This window comes from Colossoma macropomum, unplaced genomic scaffold (assembly GCF_904425465.1).
Source record: "Colossoma macropomum unplaced genomic scaffold, Colossoma_macropomum, whole genome shotgun sequence".
In the NCBI taxonomy this organism is placed as follows: Eukaryota; Metazoa; Chordata; class Actinopteri; order Characiformes; family Serrasalmidae; genus Colossoma; species Colossoma macropomum.
Window position 1 is genome coordinate 40,268,952 of NW_023494788.1, and position 22,009 is coordinate 40,290,960.

The 22,009-nt window shown below is 42.6% G+C and overlaps 2 protein-coding genes across 4 annotated transcripts; one reads left to right on the plus strand and one right to left on the minus strand.

The window, feature by feature from the left end:
* Window positions 1-1,436: 1,436 nt before the first annotated feature.
* rab9b (RAB9B, member RAS oncogene family) lies at window positions 1,437-5,121 on the plus strand. 3 transcript variants are annotated; one of them, XM_036569362.1, is made up of 2 exons: window positions 1,437-1,486; window positions 2,438-5,121. In XM_036569362.1, exon 2 carries the CDS (start codon window positions 2,479-2,481, stop codon window positions 3,085-3,087), a length of 609 nt encoding a protein of 202 aa, XP_036425255.1. In that variant the 5' UTR covers window positions 1,437-1,486; window positions 2,438-2,478; the 3' UTR covers window positions 3,088-5,121. The 3 variants fall into 3 exon arrangements, with proteins under 3 accessions (XP_036425255.1, XP_036425256.1, XP_036425254.1); XM_036569363.1 differs by having other exon boundaries at window positions 1,480-1,571; XM_036569361.1 differs by lacking the exon at window positions 1,437-1,486 and adding an exon at window positions 1,600-2,359.
* Window positions 5,122-8,539: 3,418 nt separating this feature from the next.
* On the minus strand, window positions 8,540-21,469 carry plp1a (proteolipid protein 1a). The gene is made up of 7 exons (XM_036569360.1): window positions 21,374-21,469; window positions 16,701-16,887; window positions 14,626-14,782; window positions 14,251-14,419; window positions 10,903-10,976; window positions 10,677-10,742; window positions 8,540-9,114 (listed from the first exon to the last, which is right to left on the minus strand). The coding sequence occupies exons 1-7, from the start codon at window positions 21,375-21,377 to the stop codon at window positions 9,034-9,036; spliced, it is 738 nt and encodes a 245-aa protein (XP_036425253.1). The 5' UTR covers window positions 21,378-21,469; the 3' UTR covers window positions 8,540-9,033.
* Between the last annotated feature and the right edge of the window lie 540 nt (window positions 21,470-22,009).

Sequence of the window (22,009 nt, forward strand, 5' to 3'; positions counted from 1 at the left end):
ACCACCTACAGTTTTGGATGCGTTATCGCCCTAAAATGGGATTCTAATAAACTCTTAGGAAATAAACGGGCAAAATATTCCCACATACGAAGGCGTTTTAGGGCCACTGTTAATAAAAATAAAACTAGTAGACGTCGAGAATAAAGTCGTAATATTTAGAGAAAAAATGTCGCAGAATTACGACATTAAAGTGGCATTAATACCAGGAAAGGTCAATATTGTGGCCAAAGGCTAGGCAAACTGAAGGCAGCCCCTCCTCGTGTTAAATGAGGGGCGGTGAGTTGGTGGAGTTCTACTTTCATATCGATTCACCCATAAAGAAACACTCAGTCTCCCTGTCTCTCCTGCTCATCAGCACCAGCCTGTTATTAGTATAAGAACCGGCTGAAACGGCGGAGCAGGAAACTGTGTTTATCTGGAATAAAGAGCCAGACGGACTCGGAGGAAACTGTCTGTCTGTGTTGTTGAAGGAGAATCTCAGGCAGGGTCGTCTACACGGCTATCGGGGCTCCATCTCCACACCATTCAAAGAGGGCATGAAGTTTCACAGACAGTGAGAATGATGATCAAAATGATCCACAGAGAGGCAGGAGTGAGTGGAGCTCCGGCGCCAGGACAGCAACGGGGACCCCAACGCGTTATGGCAGCCCCCCTACAGTACAGCAACCCAGACCCCAACGCGTTATGGCAGCCCCCCTACAGTACAGCAACCGAGACCCCAACGCGTTATGGCAGCCCCCCTACAGTTAGCCCCCCAACAGTTAGCCCCCCTACAGTACAGCAACCGAGACCCCAACACGTTATGGCAGCCCCCCTACAGTTAGCCCCCCTACAGTACAGCAACCGGGACCCCAACGCGTTATGGCAACCCCCCTACAGTTAGCCCACTTTATCCTCCAAATATTACGACTTTTTTTCTCGAAATATTACGACTTTATTCTCCAAATATTGCGACTTTATTTTCCAAATATTACGACTTTATTCTCCAAATATTGCGACTTTATTTTCCAAATATTACGACTTTTTTCTCGAAATATTACGACTTTATTCTCGAAGTCTAATATTTTTATTTTTATTAACAGTGGCCGCACAACGCCTCCGTACCCAAACATTCAGTGCTGACAGATCTCACATAATGCCAGGTTTCTGAGTCTGTTTTTTCCCTAAGTGAGTATTTTATGATAATCTGATAAAACCCCCGCTCGCGGTAGGAATATGAAGCTGAGCTCCGCTTCTTGTCGGAATTTTCCCGTTCCACCTTAAATGGTGAGCGGTTTTTATAGCAACGTCTCGGTCGCCAGAGCGTCACCGCTGCCCATTTAAGGTGGAACGGGAAAAACTCGAACAAGAAGCTGGCGAATGGGAAGCCGACCTCGGCCCTGCAGCAGGAATGGACGTTAGGACCGCGCGCGGGGACGCCGACCTCACGCGCGCATCGCGTCAAAATCACGGCAGCGCGCGGCGACTCGCCACCGCACAGGATGAGGTAACGAAAGAGGGACATTTCAGCCGTTTTGAAGCGAGAGAACAAACCCTCGGCTTCGGTGTTTTGTGGCTGGTCCCGGCCGCCGGTGAGGGAGACCGTGTTTGGGTTCAACTCGGGTTTAACTCGGGTTAAAAGCGTTTATTTCTCCAGAGCGGCGCCGGATGATGTAGCTAAATATGAAGGCTAACATTAGCCGCTCTGAGGTTTACGGCTCGTTTTTGCACAACACGGTGTTAGTAAGGCTGCAGACCGAGATTGTAGATGGGTAAAAATGTTCTATTTTAATCCCAAACCTTCGCTTTGAGAGAGAAACTAGATTAAAAAGCCGAGTTTCAACAGCTGCAGGCTTTAAATACTGCTGCCTGTCATGCCCGTGTGCGCATGCGCGAAAGAGGGAGAGTAGGAGGGTGATAAAATCATGTGTTTTCCTGTTCAGTGCGCTTATCTTACCGACTCGTTGTTGTTTACCTATTATAATAACATTTAGATGTTGATAAAGAGTTGAACCCAGTGCCCAGCTAGAAATGTTCACGCATGTCTCTTATAATCTGTTGGCTCACAGTATGACAGGTAGTTTGGTAAGTAAGGGATCAATACTGTAATGTATGCTAATGAGGCATCCCCCCCCCAGTAAAACAGGCTGAGGTCAGTGATGTCCTCAAGCACTGTACTTAACTAATCTAAACACTTAGAGCCTCAAATCACTGTAGTTAACCAATCTCTGCGTGTCCTGCAAGAGGGAGGTGCCCTGTCCAAAGTCTCAGGGTCATCCACCCAGATAAACAGATGAACATTTCTCAGCCACAGCTGTTTTTTGGTTGAATAAGACCCGCTCTGTTGCGTTCAGCATGCTCGGCGCCCACTTGCAGAAAGGTTAGACTTATTTTTGAGTTGTAACTGTGAGAACCACGGCTGTTTCTTAATCACTTGTCTGCTTTTGTGTGATTTTAGGTTATGTTGAGCCTGCGTGTCACCCAGCCTTCGCTGGCGTCATGAGTGGGAAGAGCCTCCTTCTGAAGGTGATCCTGCTGGGGGACGGCGGCGTGGGCAAGAGCTCGCTGATGAACCGCTATGTGACTGACCGCTTCGACTCGCAGTCCTTCCACACCATCGGTGTGGAGTTCCTAAACCGTGACCTGGAGGTGGACGGGCGCCTGGTCACGCTGCAGATTTGGGACACGGCGGGCCAGGAACGCTTCAAGAGCCTGCGCACGCCCTTCTACCGCGGCGCCGACTGCTGCCTCCTGACGTTTGCTGTGGATGACCTGCAGAGCTTCCAGAACCTGGCCTGCTGGAAGAAGGAGTTCATGTACTACTCGGATGTGCGTGACCCAGAGCGCTTCCCCTTCGTGGTGCTGGGCAACAAGGTGGACAAGGAGGAGCGCGAGGTGGGCGAGGACGAGGCCCGGGCGTGGTGCGAGGAGAACGGCTGCTGCCCATACTTCGAGACCAGTGCCAAGGACGACACCAACGTGAGCGCTGCCTTCGAGGCGGCCGTAAGGGAGGTTCTGGCCAGTGAGGAACAGATTGACCACGCCTTGCTGAGCAGCACCATCGACCTCCACGGCAACCGCAAGGCACCCCGCTCCTCCTGCTGCTGAGGCGCCAGCAGTTACCATGGTGCCTTTGCGGTCGGTGGACCATGCCTGCACACTCGCAAGAGCCGATGGTACGACACGACACGGGGACGGGCATGGGCCGGGCGTAGCCCTGTTTTGGGCGTCACCTTTGGGTTACGTAGCTACAGATGTAACAGAATAACTGTATTTTTTAGGTATGTGTGTCTGCTTTCTGCAATCTGGCACCTATAATGCCATAGTCTACGCTGTCCTTTCCTGCCAAAGGCTCTTGTGCTTGTGCTGTGTTGGGTTTTCTATTGACGCTGCTTTCTTGCCCTGGAGGTCACTGGGCTCCTGTGTTCCTCACAACACTCTGCCGTCCCCAAGAGCACAGTCAGCTTTGTTGCACAACTCATCGCTCTCTTTCTTGCCTGACCTGTCATTAACGTTCCTCTCAGTTTATCAAACAGATTACTTTCCTGCTGTATTGCCAGTCCTTGGTACTATATTTTTGCTTGTTAACCTAACCTCAGAGATATACAGAGTCTCTACTACTGGGTGGCAAAAAGTCAGATTTTACTGAGATATGTATGTGTATGTTGGAGAAAAAGGGAATTATCTTTTAATGTGGTGTTAAGAGTGTGACCAATGTGAATTGTTGCTCACAATTTTTGTTCATATTTTTTCTAGGTACATTGACCTTGAGTTACTCTGTGGTACACTTATTATTATTATTATTATTATTATTATTATTATTTTCAATCTTCGTTTAAGATTCTGTCTGTTGTGTGAATTGGAGTGGTTCTGTCCGTGTGAGACGGAGCGCTGTGTTTTGATCTCGCTCCAGCACCGTCATGTTGGAAATAAGGGCTGTTTTGCTCCCTGTGGAATAGTGAGGGCTCCAAACCCCGAACCTCTTTCACTGAATGACTTTCAGTAGTGTGGATCCACATTTAGTCTTTCATATCAGAGCGTACTGATAGAGTTGGTACTGAGTCGGCACTATTTAGATACCATAGTGTTTAACCATAAGGGGCATTTGTGCTCTGCCAGTTTTTTTTTTTTTTTTTAAGAAGTCAGCAAAAAATACTTGTGACTCATTGCTTCACTGCCTTTTCCTTGGTTGTTTTAGAACGGAAAAATAATTAGCAGTATCAGTTCATTCCCTCAACTCAGTCTAATCTGAATGTGAAACCAACCAAAGCACATTTGCCCTGGCGTTCTGCATTTAATGCCAATTCTCTTTGTAGTGTTACAAAAGGTACTTGTGAACAATCCCAGTTTCTGATTGACAAAAAAAACCCCAGCTTTAGTACTTAATATTTTGATATTATCGAGCTGTTAACATGTTTTTCCTTTTTGCTAAATCATACTGGATATCGACCTGCCTGATACAGTTGTGGTGGTAATGATTTTGATATTTACTAGCGCTGCCTATACGAAGCAAGAGATGTAGCTCCTTCCACTTAAAAGTTTACTGAAGTTTGCTCACTTCCAAGCCTGAACAGCGTTGCATTAACCCAGCGAATGGTTTTCACGTCTGCTCGCTCTTGCATGTAAACGCCACAACAGTTTCTGATACCGTTTTGCCGCTTGCTTATGGTGAGGCTCAACCTTTTATTGCCGGTCCCCATCCACCGAAAACAGCCCTTGCGATGTTTAATGGGAACGGTCACTGTGAAACAGAATCAGTTAAGGCACTGTGCTTTCCCCTAATGTTATGGTACGTAAAGCTATAGGGGTGTTTGTTTCTCTGTATTGGAAAACGGTATTTAACTGCCAGATGCTGATGGTATTTTTAAATTGAAGTACCGAAATAAGCTGCAACAGTGTGTTCACTGTGATTCTGATCTGGTTTTATTACATCTTGTTTGACAGTATTTAATTTGTTACAGGTGTATTGAAAGGAAGGTTCTTGGTACCTGCTTAAATGTAAATCAAAGCTGTCTTGGTCCTGCACACGCTGAAAATGTCTATTTAATGTAATAATAGTTTATAGACTGTTGAATGAGTTTTTATTGACTTTGTATGGCTGCATTTATTTTTTTCGTTTGGACTAAAACCTGCTTTCTGGTACGCTTTGTTAAGCTGTGTTTACTTCCAGTGGGTGATAACTGAACATTTACACTGTGTTCTGTTACAGTGTACACCGATCAGGCATAACATTATGACCAACTCCTCGTTTCTACGCTCATTGTCCATTTTATCAGCTCCACTTACTATATAGGTGCACTTTGTAGTTCTACAGTTACAGACTGTAGTCCATCTGTTTCTCTGATACTTTGTTAGACCCCTTTTATCCATGGACCCTCACAGAGCAGGTACTATTTGGGTGGTGGATCATTCTCAGCACTGCAGTAACACTGACGTGGTGGTGGTGTGTTAGTGTGTGTTGCGCTGGTCTGAGTGGATCAGACACAGCAGTGCTGCTGGAGTTTTTAATCACCTCAGTGTCACTGCTGGACTGAGAATAGTCCACCAAACAAAAATATCCAGCCAACAGCGTCCTGTGGGCAGCGTCCTGTGACCACTGATGAAGGACTAGAGGATGACCAACACAAACTGTGCAGCAGCAGATGAGCTATCGTCTCTGACTTTACTTCTACAAGGTGGACTGACAAGGTAGGAGTGTCTAATAGAGTGGACAGTGAGTGGACAGTGTTTAAAAACTCCAGCAGCACTGCTGTGTCTGATCCACTCGTACCAGCACAACACGCACTAACACACCACCACGTCAGTGTTACTGCAGTGCTGAGAAAGATCCACCACCCAAATAGTACTTGCTCTGTGAGGGTCCATGGGGGTCTTGACCACTGAAGAACAGGGTAAAAGGGGGCTAACAAAGTGTGCAGAGAAACAGATGGACTACAGTCTGTAACTGTAGAACTACAAAGTGCACCTATATAGTAAGTGGAGCTGATAAAATGGACAATGAGCGTAGAAACAAGGAGGTGGTCATAATGTTATGCCTGATCAGTGTATGCATTAGTTTGTCATTTGCACATGAAGTAGTATTCTTGTTTAAGTCTATCACCTATTCACAACCACATAGTATGCTTGAGATGATGTTGAGGGTCAAGTTTCTGGTTATTCATGAGGGCCATCGCTGCCCTGAATGTAAGCAGCGGCATGGCGAGCTGATGTCAGATGCTGTATGTGTTGCACTGGGCATTCATTCACAAACGCTGTACTGACATAATAGAAAATTGCTGTCTCTAATGTCGCAAAGTATTTGCTTGATGTGCTTTGAACTGAGTTCAAGTTGTGTAATGATGCCTGAGAATGGCTGGGCAGCTCCTTAAACGTCCAACCCACTGTCTCCCATCCCCCCCAGCGCAATAAAGGAGGTCAAGACTGCTTTTGTTTACAAACCAAAACTAATTCAGTTTGCGAGTATCCAATGCCAGTGCGACGAATAAACCTTACAACCGACAATGTGTCTTGATTTCTGTGAAAAGAAAATGGTCCAGATCTTTAAATAGTGACAAAAGTTAAGACCCACTGTGTTTTTTTTTACTGGAATTCAAAGAAGTTTTCAAATATTACATATTTTAAGTCATACTAAGTGCCAAAAACATAACCTATTTTCATGCCATCATTAAGGTAACACAAACCATCAAAATCAAAGCAATTTCAATCTTCAGTGTCATTAACATCAGGCAACCTAATATTTTAACGTAAACTCATATGGTTCAACTTAGTTTTAACTCATGTGTGGTTCTGCTTGGCCATCATTGACCTCCAGGGTTGGGAGCATAAGGAGAACAGGCGCTGCCGCTATGATCTTTCAGGAGGCGAAGGCCGAACATGACGTACTGTCTTTCCTCCTCTCTGACTCTCTTCATCAGCCGGTCTTTCAGCAGAAGCTGCCATATGGCCAGACGCAGAGGACAGTGAACCTGTTAAACGGAAAAAGACGCCATCCAGAACCTCCTCACAAACCCTGATGGATTTACAGAGCTGTTCCAGAAGCCTCTCCCACACAAGGGGGAAAAAAACAAACTGAAAGTTGTTTATTTTACTTCATTTATTACCAAAGTCTCCTCAAATCTCTCCTAAAAGAGCCTAATAAGCTAACATGGGGCCAGCCGGCAGGTTAAAGAAAAGAAACCTGGGTTGGGTAAAGCATTCGCAATATTTACAAACATTGTTCTAACAAATGTTGTTAGTAGCGCAAAATCAAAGAATTGATGAATAAAGTAAATCTTCATTAGGATTAGTAAAATTCTAGCTAAATTAAGAAAAAAAAAGTGTTATACAATAACTACTCATTTTCTCCTGATGGTTACAGGGATGAAACTAAAACACAGCTTTTTATGTCTTTCGACATGAATGCTCACCTAACACTAGGGGGCGCCAAAGCATCCATCCAACACAGCTCTCCACAACACAAGTCTCCCTCTGATAAATAACATTAAATGACTGATGCCTTTTGAAATATTAAACATTCCACTCCAGCCTCCATCGATGTTAGGTCTCCAATAAAAAGTCCCTGATATTTTCATACACACAAAACACTAAACCTGCCAAACAGTCTTTACGACACAGCCGCTACAAACAGGAGCCTGAAATCACCCCCAACGCCGAGGACCCCGCCCTCCCTGTATCCCAGTCACAGAAGAGCTCTATTCAACTAGTTGAAAAGTTTTTGCCCTCTTTTTGTCATGGGGTCTTCCCCTGCACGTGGAGCTGACCCTGGGTGCTGGGCTTGTAACAGGGCCCTCCTCCAATTGGTCCTTTCACTAAGCGGGCCGGCCTCTTTTATTCTCAAGACTGTGAGAAAAAAGAAAGTGCTGAGGTCACAGCAACTAGACACACATTGGTTTGTCTGGCACCATGGCAACCAGATGTGAAAGACGATGTGTCACCATAGTAACCAGTCATCAGCAACATGAGAGGCCTGTTTTTTGGTGCACCCCAAGCAAAGAAAAAGAAAAGTAAATGCTAATCTATGCCTTGGTGGATGGCTTGTCTAATCAATTTATCCTTAAGTCAAAATAACAGGAAGAATGCATGGGAAAGTCTACTAAACTAAATATCCTACTGAATGACATCCACACTGGATGATACTAGAGAAAAACTAACATCCCACACCTAAGAGGGATGCAGGCACTAGGATAAAGACACAAGAATGCCATTTGAGTTGCAAATCACAAAACAAATATAAACAGCAGCACTCTTACCAATTTACATCAAAAAATAGAAAAAGTGAATGCAAATGACAGAATTCTTCTACCAAACGCCAAACTGTGAATTGATTAGGTGCAAAGTGTCAAGGCTGACAGCCGTTTGTCCCTCACTGGAGGAAAGGCACTATCAAAAGTGTGAATTTATTTGCAGAATACATGGTCAAATAACACGTCTTGTTGATTTTCTAAGTGAAAATAAGTTGGCGCATCTATAGAGAACACTTCTGCACATTTTCATGCTCAATTACTGTTTATTTGCATGAATTTAACACACTGGAAAAACTAAAACATAAAATGTGCCTGTGCAAAAATTGTGAAAAATGTGAAATGTGAAGAAATGGCACATTTAATGTTGTGTTTTAGTTTTTCCAATATGTTAAACCACAAAAACAGAAACTATGCACTTAAAAAGTCGCAGAAGAATGCCATATTTCAGTTCCCTGTAGCATGAGTGCGTTTACTTAGTTTCACTTCAACAAAACATGTAATCTGGCCAGAGGTGGTCAAACTTATGCATGTAACAGTGTAAATAATAAAGCAGTGTTAATTATTAGACATTTTTCAGAACTTTCAAAACAAGGCTCAATGGTTCAGAACCACAGCACCACCTGCTGGACATACACTCAAGTGGGTAGCTTTAAAATGTCCATTTTGAAGGAAAGGTTTCTCCAAAGTTTTAAACAGAGATAATACTGCGTCGCTGAACAGGTTGGGGAAAGGATTTCTTCAAGTGTCCCATGGTGTGCATTGTTGTTGGTAACAGAGTGGACAGTGTGGACTGCAGGACAGGACAGGAAGCCTAACACCGTGGTCCTAAGCCTTTCCTCCCCAGATAGCGCAGCACGGCAAAGTTATAAGTAGTGGAGACCACATAGGTGAGCTATAAAGACAAAGAGAGAAAAGAGGAAACACAACCCAAGAGTGAAGACAGTCAGCTTCATCATTAACAGCACCAAAAACAAACGTTTGGACTTTGATAAACACTGATCAGGCATAAGGTTATGACCACCTCCTTGTTTCTACACTCATTGACCCCCATGGACCCTCACAGAGCAGGCACTATTTGGGTGGTGGATCATTCTCAGCACTGCAGTAACACTGACGTGGTGGTGGTGTGTTAGTGTGTGTTGTGCTGGTCTGAGTGGATCAGACACAGCAGTGCCGCTGGAGTTTTTAAACACCTCAGGGTCACTGCTGGACTGAGAATAGTCCACCAACCAAAAATATCCAGCCAACAGCGTCCTGTGGGCAGCACCCTGTGACCACTGATGAAGGACTAGAGGATGGCCAACACAAACTGTGCAGCAGCAGATGAGCTATCGTCTCTGACTTTACATCTACAAGGTGGACTGACAAGGCAGGAGTGTCTAATAGAGTGGACAGTGAGTGGGCACAGTGTTTAAAACCTCCAGCAGCACTGCTGTGTCTGATCCATTTGTACCAGCGCAACACATACTAACACACCACCACCACGTCAGTGTTACTGCAGTGCTGAGAATGATCTACCATAATGTTAATGGTCATAATGTTATGCGTGATCGGTGTACGTACGTACGTACACACACACACACACACACACACACACACACACACACACACACACACGTGTAAAAATAATAAAAAATGATAATTATCTGCCTGTTTTAAGTAGTCATACACAGCAAGATGTCATAATAATAATAATAATAATAATAATAATAATAGCATAATTAGTTAAAAATATCACTGCTGTCAGGATAAAACCTTTTTTATTTTTTGACCTAGTTTAAGAAAGGCAGTCGCCCTTTATGTTGTATCAAAATTTCATGATGAATGGACCATCAGAAATTGTCAAAAATGTCTTGGAAAAATATATTTCTCCATTTACTTCCATTCAAAGTTAAGAACTTTTTTCCTTCTCCTGTAAAGTTACCTTTTTGGAGATATGAGGTTCTGTTCTAACAGCAGTGACATACATACATACATACATACATACATCCATCCATACATCCATCATCTAAACCGCTTATCCTTCTGGGTCGCGGTGGGGTGCTGGAGCCTATCCCAGCTGTCATTCGGCGGAAGGCAGTGATATAGTACTTTTACATAATATATTTGTTTAATGACTTGGATCACAACAACCACACTATATTTTGCAAAAACTGAAAAGAAAAACCCTTTTGTGGTTGATACCAACGAGAAACGCTGAGAGAAAAGTCACATGCAGACACTATGTGGTCATGCCGTTCTCAACTGAGCTGGAAACCACCACAAAACATTTGGAGAAAATGCACAAAAAGCTGTTTTCACAACTATTGGGTTCATTCTGAGTCCGGACAAACACGACTCATAACTGATGGAGGGTTTGAATTCTTTCACACCTACAGCTGCTGTGTGGCGTCACTGGGACACATGACTGATTGTGTACAGCATTTTGGCTACGTTTTTGGGCCTCGTACTCACCAGGGCCAATAATGTGATCCCAGCTCCAGCGAAGGCGGCGATGTAGAGATCATAGGTCAGGAAAAACTGCGAAGAAAGACAGAATCCACAAAGTCAGAGCTGTGACGCCCCCAGGCACAGCATTAACGTTTGATGTCAGTTCCATCTCTGGCGAGCCTTTGAGGCTGGCTCTCCGAGGAATCGCAGCGAGACGTGGAATCACACTTCGCCCGGAGGCACGACTTACCTCCCTTGTTTTGCACACGTTGGACAGGGTCATCCCACAAGCTTTCCCCGGCACCGCGTTCCATGGAAGCAAACCTGAAGGAAGCGAGACGTCTTTGAGCTTTTTTTTTTTAAATCACTCGCTGTCACGAGAATAACAACGGAAAAATGACACAGCGTCCCAAACTAACATCAGTACGGTTTCAGTGCTTCAGGAGCTTTTAGTAAAAGGCTTCAGTGCATCTGAAGAAAAGCAAGTAAGCAAACCTAGTGGGTTTTTAGTTTGTTTGTTTTTTTTGTTTGAATTGAAGGGCTCATTTCATCAAAAACAGAACTTGCCTTTTACTTCGTCTAATTAAGAGTTTGTATAGTATGTAAAATGTAGCATGTAACAAGTGCTAAAGTTTGGAATCAGCATTCTCCCCAGCACATCCAGTCCATACCCTGATAGCAAGAGGATGGTGGACCACTGTTGGCCCGCTAATGGCAAAGCTGGCGGTCCACTGGCGTTTTGCTCAGCGTTTTCCAGGCGGCCCACCGGTGGTTAAGCAGAGTAACAGACAAAATTCCACTTGTCAATGCTCGTTTTCCATTTAAGGTCTAGTTTATTGATTTCCCTTCCTTTCTTTCTTTAGGTATACTTTGTAAATTAGTGTAGTAAATAATTTTAACCCAGCTCAGTGTCAGCAACAACATTTTCTATAAAATCATTTTTCAATCAGGCCTAGTCATTATTTTTTTCTCTCAGTGGTTTTTAATATTTGTCTAGGCTTATTTTCCAAAATTAAAGGCTCTCTGCATTTCAAGTCTGTTTGAGGAGATTAAAAAATACTTAGAGCTTGTATGCAGGACAGTAATCTGGGTGGTCTGAGCGTTGACCAGCAGTGGCACACGGTCAGTGGGGTGCCGACCTTATTAAGCTAGTGGACTGATATATGCTCACTATCTGGGTATATGGAAACTAAGCTCATTGAAGTTATAAGGAGTGTTTCAGACCAGGGTGCTTTTTCAATGACACACAACACAGAGCAATCAGAGCAGAGGTGATTTACATGTAACGGTCTTAAAAGCACAGTAACAAAAAAAGTCAGTTTGATTCCAAAGGATAAAGAAACATTTGTAAAAGGGTCACGTAACGATGAATTACAACTAATATGGCTAAATTCACATTACAAGCCTCATTGCTCAAATCCGATCTCTCTGACCCAATGGTTCACACTCGTTTAGGTAAGTGACTCAAATCTGTCATTATTGTGACGAACCGGCGTCCTGAAATGACCCTCATGAGCTCATCCTACTCAGTAACGTCACGTGAATGAATCACGTTCATCATCAGCACAAACTAACGAGCAGAACGAGCTTCGCTGAGAAGATAATTAACTCTGATCAGCTCTCAGCTTCATTATTAGAGCGAGACGGAGGAGAAAAAGGTGAGATGAGCTGCTTTTCCACCGTTTACAGGCTTTAACTTCTGTTTGGCGCTGTTGCCATGGTAACGCTGAATGATGGCGCACGCGCAGTGGAGAAAAAGCTCATGAATTCCGATCTGAGCGTCACATTAAGGTCACATGGCCACGAATCGGATACGTATCCTATCTAGGACCACATATGAAAGTGACTCAGGTCAGATTTGAAAAGATCAGATTTGTGTCCACACAGCCCTGAAAACATCAGATCTAAGTCACAAATTGGATGTGTGTCACTTTACCCTGGTAATGTAAACGTTGCTTATGTTTATGGTAAATAAAACCAAAAAAAAACATTATAAGCAGATCTCAAGGAAAGAAATAAACTAGAAAAATGTAGGATATGGACCCTTTATGGCTGATTTATACTTAAGCAAAGATGCCCTTAAACACTCTGCGTCACTGCATCTTGATGGGATTCATAGCTTGCAGAGGCCATGACATGCACACAGCCAAGAGGCATTCGTTTATTAAAAAGCAATGGAAAGACTCAAAGCAATACTCCAAACCAGAACTAGCGCAAACTCAAAACCGGTTGGGAGAAGAAGTGAAATGTTTCTATGATCCGTTTCTACAAGTGAAAGAGAGGGGAAAAACATGATACTTTCCTCTTTGTTTTCTGCACATTCTGGTCTGCCCCCTAGTGCACACGTTCACATTTCATGCAAGAATAAGTCTCAAAAGGCAGCCTAAGCCTCCTTAAAGTCAGCACTTTGTTGACGTCAACAGTGTGTGGATGTAGAAGGCAAGAGACCTTGAGAGCGCTGGACATGCATTTCGGACAGACTCATGCATGGCACAAACAATACATGTACTGGAGGCAGTCGTGGGCTGGAGGTCGCCAGTTCGATCCCCTGAGCTGACAGTACGTGACTGAAGTGCCCTTGAGCAAGACACCTAACCCCCAACTGCTCCCCGGGTGCCATGGATAGGGCTGCCCACAAGTGAGCAAGTGTGCTCACTGCCTCTTAGTGTGTGTGTGTGTGTGTGGTGTTTCACTGCACAGCTGGGTCGAAATGCAGAGGTGAACTCTCCCCGTTGTGGGACTTATAAGGGTCACTTAACTTAACTTACGGTACCCAGCATTTTTAAAAATGACCTAATTTGGCTAATCTACAGTGACTCAATATAGATTACAAGCATAAAGCAAATCAATGATAAATTAATAAACAAATGCCTTTTACCTCAGATCACTTCTCCACCATGGTAGTCAGGTAGTATAACCTAAGCACTCCTCTCTGTTTGCAGCCTGTATCTCTGGGAGGTTGATGCTGAGCCCATATAGATGCATTCCTCGACAAAAGCAACACTAAGGGCACCTAGAGGGCACTCGTGCCCCTTTAAACATCAAAATGAGAAACCTACAGCCTTGCAGGCATGTGCAAGCTAGGACCGCAGAACCGCAAGTGTGCCCAATAGGACAGGGCTTGTGTTAGCAGACACGTTTCTTAGTATATAGTCTATAAATATAATTCAGCCTTTACAAACTGTAAACATGCTAACATTAAACTAATTAACTCTTTTCCATTTATGCAAATGGTTATTGTCTGTTTTACAACATAATGCAAATGTTTCAATATTGTTCCATCACTAATTGCATTTATGCGGAGGTAATAAAGTCAGTGTATGCTGGCCCTGCTTTGATTGAAAGGAAATCTGGAGTTAAAAGTAGTAATAAATCCTCAAATAATCAGAATCTGGCTTACAGATCAAGACCACTCTCCCTCACTCACAGCCCATTTCCTAGTAATTGCCTCATTTCCTGCTTATTACAGCAGCACAAAAAAAGACATAACCTTGGAATTTTAATTAGTGTTACACGGGGCCAAATCAAATTCCATCGCAGACAGGAGGCAAAACAGGTGCGATAAAGATATTAAAAGATTCAAGTGTGAGTTCATTACCATACTGTCTGGCATCCACGCACAGCTGGTTGATGCTGGAGGGCGTCTCTGAGAGGACGTCGATGGTGCGGCAGGTGGTGGCCATGTTGTAAAAGAAGTAGACGGGAAGAGCCGAGAGGGCAAAGACCAGCAGCCACACGACGGCCAGGAAATATGTGATCACGATGAACTGTGAATGAAAGGTGACATGGGAGTAATGCTGACGCCACACATGGTGAACAGATTGGGTGAACAACCATAAGGAGGAAGATTCTTATCAAAAAAGACTCAAGTTTTTGGGCATCACTGGACAAAAAGCTTCACTGGGAAAAAAAAAAAAAAAAAAAAAAGGGAAATTTGTTCCTAAAAATGGAAAAGAAAGAGTTCTATACTCACCGTGGTGCTGAGGCAGCGGCCGCACACGGTGCTCCTGAACTCCCCAAACGTCTGCCTGGCCGCACTGGTGGTATAAAAGCCCTCAGCTAGCAGTGCAATGCAGTAGAGGAAGAAGAAGGTGGCCAGGCCGTAGATAATGTACTGGAAATACTCGATACTGAGAGAGAGAGAGAGAGAGAGAGAGAGAGAGAGAGAGAGAGAGAGAGAGAGAGAGAGAGAGATATTCATAAAACACTGCTGTCAAATTAAATGGTTTTATTTTTTCTTTACATTAGTTGAAAATACCAGCTGCCTTTTACATTTAGTGCGTTTACATGCACTTAATAATCCAATTTTGTCAGTAATCTAATCAACGTGTTTACATGCACTTGAGGAATCAGATAATGGGGAAACTCCTGGTCTACATGAGTTCATCAGATTTCTGCTGTACAACCAGCCAATAAACTCACAGAAGAAGACGTGAATTAAACGTAACATAAAACATAAAACAGCTTTCTTTGGAACATCGCGCCACTTTATCTGAAAATATGAACATGCATCTTCTAGAGGATGAGAAATATTTAAATCCTTCATTTCGTCGAGAATGTATTTGATTTCAGTGTCACTGCAAAAGTGTTTTGTTGCGTCTCGTGTTGACGCTGCTCGCTTATTTCCGGTACTACCTTCTGTTTTCGCACATGTGCAGACTGAGAAATCTGAAAGAAATCAGAGTACGATTACACATGCACTGGGAAATCTGATTACTCAGCTAAAATCCAACTGTCTTTATCAGATTTCTTAATCGAATTTCTTGATCAGAGTATGGTGTTTACGTGACTGAATAATCAGATTTCTGCAGTTATCCCATTATGATCGGATTATTGAGTGCATGTAAACACAATCAATGTGTTAGCATTCAATTTCATGACGAATAGACAAAAATGACTTTACATTAGTTTACATTCAAAGTTAATGGGACACCAATAAAATTTTAACCATGGCTACATTCACTGTGAACATACTTACTCAAATCCTACAGTTGTGCTACAGCCGTCTCTCGAGTGAGATTTCCAGTTTAAAGACTCGCAAAACCTCTTTCTAATGATGCATCTTGAAGGTGGAAGGAACTTTTGAAAACTACTGCTTCGTGGTGGATTTTTGGGGGCGAAGTTTTTGAAATGTTCTTTTTTTTGCTTTCCAGTGAAGACAGAGGGAAGGAAGTCTGAAAATCTGTCTTCAAATGATTACAATGGAAATTAACTCAAATGATAGAGATGACTCGTCAGATGAGTCACAACAAGCTAAAAGCTAGAGTTAACAAGGAACCTGGCTCTCCAGATACTTTGCCTTTCTTTGGCTGAACCGGTAAAACTTGTTTCTTTTTGTTCTGTCCATTTTGTACCAAATGAAGATTTTAGATTAGGATGAATCACTGTTTTCTTTACGATTTTGTTCAACGACCGAGGTGGATGGATGCATGGATGGATGCTTTATTGATCCCGAAGGACGTTTAGCAGCCAGTACTCACACAACACAGGGCAGTTATAATAATAAGGGTGATACAATATAAAGAACAATATATACAAAAAACATATCTACAGGCATATATACAACTAGAAATATACAAAAATATGCAATAAGATCTATCCTGAGATAAAAAAGGCAGTGCAATAAAAAAAAGGTAGGAGTTCAGTAAAGCTAGTCTGGTTGCATTTGTTGGCCTATAGATCAGTGATTGGTGGCTGGGCTACTAGTCAGGACTGGTTGACACTACAGGGATTCCCAATATTATTTATTTGCATGATGCATGCTGGGTATTGTAGTGAGAGAGAACTGATGAACAAAACATTCATGAATTATGTCGAACAATTGTGGCTGAGGGATACAGAGGGAATACTGTATAATACCACAAATAACATGAAACATATATGTAGTGTCTCAAAAGTGCTGATAGCTGATCAGTTTCATATGACTGGGCAGTCACATCTACACAAACATAACGCTACACTTCCAGACTTGATGCAAAGGGGTTAGAAGAGTATTTTATACCCTTTAGGCAAAGTACTGAAGGGATACCTCTAAATATAGACACTTACAGGTAGGCTAGGGTAATGTAGTCTTGCAGGTTGCGGGCAAAGTAGTTTTCGATTAGCCTTTCGGTCTCAGTGAGCGCCTGGTGTCCACAGCCGCAGAACAGCGCGATGCCCGAAAAGCAGAGCAGAGTGGCCACTAGGGAGATGTAGGGCACCCCTCCTAGACACCGCATGCAGCACTCGTAGCAACCTGCAAGCCACAAAAGCTTCATCTTCATCATCATCATCATTTTCTAGAACTTTGCTTGTCTGGTCATCTTCCTAACACTTACCTTCCTGCATCATCCTTCCCTCTCTTATTTCTATGTAGGGTGAACTAGCACATCTATTAAGAGAACCTGAAATCAAACTGAACCATTTTTTTTACACACTTTAAAAAAAAAATGGTTCTTCAAGGGTTCTTTAGTAAAGAAAATGCTTACAAGCTTGACATCATAGCCATAGTAGAACCCTTTTGGTGTTATATGGAACCCTTTTCAAAAAGGTGCTATTTGGATCCATCTGCAGCCCATTCTCCATCAATCTGATAAACGCTTTCATGATGCAAAGAACCCTTTAATCATGCAAATGGTTCCATGACTTGTAATGGTTCTAAATAGAGCCATTTACTTTACTAAAGAACCATCTTTTTTTAAGAGTGTAGTTCATGTTCCTTGTCATACTAAGCATGAATTTAAATCAACTAAAAAAAGTTTGTTTTCTATGGAGCCCCGCTGGTGACATCCTGTATAAACAAAAATAATGCATGGCCACGACTTAGTAAGGCGTGGGAATGAGATGATCAAGTCGTGGCCACGACTTAGTAACGCGTGGGGACGAGATTCTAATGCATGGCCACAACTTGGTAAGCCATGATCTCGTTCCCACGCCTTACTAAGTTGCATTATTTTTATTTATATAGGATGTCACCAGCGGGGCTCCGTAGTTTTCCTATAATCTTTCATCAAATGTAAATTCTAAACATCTTTTGAGTTTTTATTACATCATCATGCACAAGCAGGTGTAGAAAAATAACATTAACCAATAATTTAATGTTATGTCCCCTCCTACCACCCCCACCGATCATCCAGTGAAAACACTTAGCCTGAAGCAGTGTTTCACTCAGAAATACATCTTGATATGGCAGGAAAATAGCTGAAGGATTTAGCTGCAAAACATTTTATAGACAATCATTTTTTATTATACACATTGTTGGGAGTGTGCTTCACATAGATATCAGTGCTATATTATTATTGATGCCACCTTTATTAGAGAAATAAAATGTTTCCATTATAGTTCACCTGTTGCTTTCAAATACTTGTTACATCAATAAAATCACAAATGGACATACAGCATTTTGGAATGAAACAGCAGGTTAGATCAAACATACTAATGTAGCTTATGGGGAGCTGAAGCTAGTAGCCACCAACTAACATGATTTTACTGGCATAATAGAATTTGGCACGTATTTCATTCATTTGACTAAACTAAACTGTTCTAAACTTTAAAGACTAACTTTAAGAGTCATTCTTAACATCCCAGTACTAAAAGCTGAGTAGAAAACCTGCCTCACAGTAAAGTTCACAGGTTCCATTTTCTTAAAGATTTGTTTCACCCACATTTACTATTTTCCGGACATATATAAACCACAAATTGCCGCTTAACATGAGTATAATAAGCGGCGAAGGATAAAATCATATACTTAGTTTGATCCCATATAATTCAAGCATCTCAAAATAATAGGAATAGGAACACAACCTTTTGATCTAAAACAACTACATTCTACATAACAGGAAGGGTAAAATTATTCTAGATTACCCTCGATTACAGTGAATGTCTGGTTATGATCATAAACAGTGCCTAGATTCATCTCCATTCTGTCTTTTCTCGTAAACTGTAACATTAATTGAACATAAGTCATTGAAATTGCAGTGCAAAAGGGTTTTCTGTGAACAGCTGTGCCAAAAATATTACATCCCTTAGAGATCATCATAGAGGGATATTTCCTTAGTTCAGGTCCCGCTTTCTTCTTTGTCTTCCCGAGACCCTCAACCCCTAAAACAGAGTTACATGAACGACTTGTGATCTAGTACAGAGTTCTATTCATAATTAAAGGCCTCAATGACTACATCTCGATGCATGTAAACACGTGCCAAGGTCAAAACACTGAGGCATTCCATCACGCAACACAACACAACGCTGGTTTGAGCAGCCAGCTGGGGCCATAAAACTGCAGAGAGGAAACAGGCGAGTGGGCACTTCTCCAGCGTGGTGTGTGGAAGATGGAGCAGGCCGGGGTGCGAGAGTGTGAGAGTGTGAGAAAAGAGGGAGGACCAAGGCGCTGAGGGAGAGTGTCTCCTTTTGTGGCTTCGCTGACAATGGCCTTTGTCTCCGAGCAGCTCAGGGACACAAGGGCAAGCAATGTCAAACAAACAAAAGGCCACAGCCACCTCGGCCACAAACAGATCCACTTTTGAAAGCCGATATTGGGCTCGTGGGGGGTTGGGGGTGGCTTGTGACTGCAGGAGAGATGGAAGACTTGATGGGGATGGTGGGGGGAAGCAGTGGTGGATGCCAGCCTTCCCAGGATGCGGGACCAATGGCACCGGAGATGCTCCACTTGACACGGGAATTGGGCTTGATATCCACCCCAGGAGAGGCCATTTGTTTCAATAGGAGTTAAATTTCACACAATGTTGAATTTCCCTCATTCCCACAGCTGTACAGAGCTCATACATGACCCTCCACACAGACAAACACGTGCATTCTTCCAAACTCTTAGAAAAGAAGTTCTTCATGGGTTCTTCAGTGAAGGGAATGGACCTATTTAGAACCATTAGTTCTATATACATTCACTTGAAAAAATGTTATCTAGTAAAGAAAATGGTTCTATATATAACCATGAACACTGAAAGACCCCTTTGCATGATTAAAGGGTTCTTTGCATCATAAAAGGTCCTTGAGATTGATTGAGAATGTCCTATGTAGTCTTATATAGGAGAATGTCTTAAGGGTTCTGTATAGCACCAAAAAAGGGTTCCATTATAGTTACGATGTCAAAGAAGAACGCTCAGCACCTTATAAAACACATTCTGAATCAATCTGAAGAACCCTTTCACCATGAAAAGAGCCCTTTAATCATGCACTGTTCATGGTCCTATATAGAACCATTTTCTTTACTGAAGAACCCTTGAAGAACCATCTTTTTTTTTTACTGTGTAGACCACTTAATGCTTAAATGGTTCTTGAGATTGACTGAATGTGTTGTATATGGTTCTATATAGGACCTTTTTGAAAATGGTTCTATGTAGCACAAAAAAAGGTTGTTCTATTGTTACGATGTCAAGCTTGTAACCATAGAAGAACCTTTTTTGGTGCTATGTAGAACCCTCTTCAAAAAGGTTCTATGTAGCAACATATAAAAACACATTCTGAATCAATCTGAAGAACCCTTTAACCATGCAAAGAACCTTTTAATCATGCATTCTTTGACTGTTCATGGTCCTATATAGAACCATTTTCTTTGCTGAAGAACCCTTGAAGAGACATCTTTTTTAAGTGTGTAGACCACTTAATGCTTAAATGGTTCTTCAGATTGATTCAGAATGTGTTTTATATGGTTCTATATAGGACCTTTTTGAAAATGGTTCTATGTAGCACAAAAAAGGTTGTTCTATTGTTACGATGTCGAGCTTGAAACCATAGAAGAACCTTTTTTGGTGCTATGTAGAACCATTTTCAAAAAGGTTCTATATAGCACCATATAAAACACATTCTGAATCAATCTGAAGAACGCTTTCACCATGAAAAGAGCCCTTTAATCATGCACTGTTCAAGGTCCTATATAGAACCCTTTTCTTTACTGAAGAACCCTTGAAGAACCATCTTTTTTTTTTACTGTGTAGACCACTTAATGCTTAAATGGTTCTTGAGATTGACTGAATGTGTTGTATATGGTTCTATACAGGACCTTTTTGAAAATGGTTCTATGTAGCACAAAAAAGGTTCTATTGTTATGATGTCAAGCTTGTAACCATAGAAGAACCCTTTTTGGTGCTATACAGAACAATTTTGAAAGTTCTTCTACATAGAATCATATACAACACATTGCCCATCAATCTGAAGAACCATTTCACCATCCAAAGAACCATTTAAATATGAAAAGGTTCTAAATAGAACCATTAAATTTACTAAAGAGCCCTTGAAGAGGGTACAGGAGTCTACAGGCTCTCCTACATCTTACATTTATTCAGTGAAATCAACTGTGGGCTATTCGAGGACTGAGGATGGGAAACAAATCGAAGTTGGTGTGGGCAGCATTCATACTGAGTGGGAAGATGCGCACTTTAAAACCACCAGCAACTAAAATATCACAGTAAAACCACTAAATAAAAGTGGAGCGACCTCTAGGCCCTTTTAGCTGATGTGCTAGGCTGCAAACTGAGTTTAAAGGACCATAGAAACTTACTGAAAGGCCTTCTAGGCCAGTGCTAACACAGCATCAGTACAAGAGGCTAAACCTCTCAACAAAACTTGTACTCAGAACCTACACGGACGGTCAAAAGTTAACCAGGCCACAGTGTATGAAAGTGACCGTCAGAGAACGCTGTCCACATGGAAACCTGACTTCAAATGAAGCTCTTCTCAACTCAGCGAACTCTTTGGCCCAAACTAATAATCAAACGTGATTTACTCACCCATCACTGCAAGGAAGCGGTCTTGGTTCAAACTGGCCTGTAACTCAGCGCAAACGTGCCCAAATCCACTGAGGCTGGATCCTTTATCAGCCTCAGTCGGTGCTCAGCAGGACTGGCGTTATTTTTGTTTTCCACCCGTTTTCTGACAAAGCCCGCCTGCTGCGCTGGGATTGGTTAGAAGTCTCCCACAGGCTGCCCAGCTGTATCCTACACACACACACACACACACACACACACACACACACACACTCAAAGCTTCAGCACTTAAGATGTTTGTGTGACTCTGTAGAACTGCGGTGCTTCAGACGAGCATGTGACGTAGTCACCATTGACTGGTATGGCTGATCACCAGTAATACCAGCCTATGCTGTGATTTGGATGCTGGTCTGCTGGTCAGCAGCAATTGAAGCTAATATGCTGTAGTCACCAGCAAATTTCCATATGTTGAAATCTGGTTAGGGATGAATCAGAGCCCTAGCAACCACCTGGGATAGCTGTGGATTCTCAGCTCCCTTCAGCCAGGCGACTTCCTGCACTGTGGTGTCCTTGACTTGGGGGGTATTCCACAAAGCAGGATTTCTCAGTTTAACTAGATAACATAAGCCCAAAGTCAAGCATGTCCAATAGGAAAAGAGC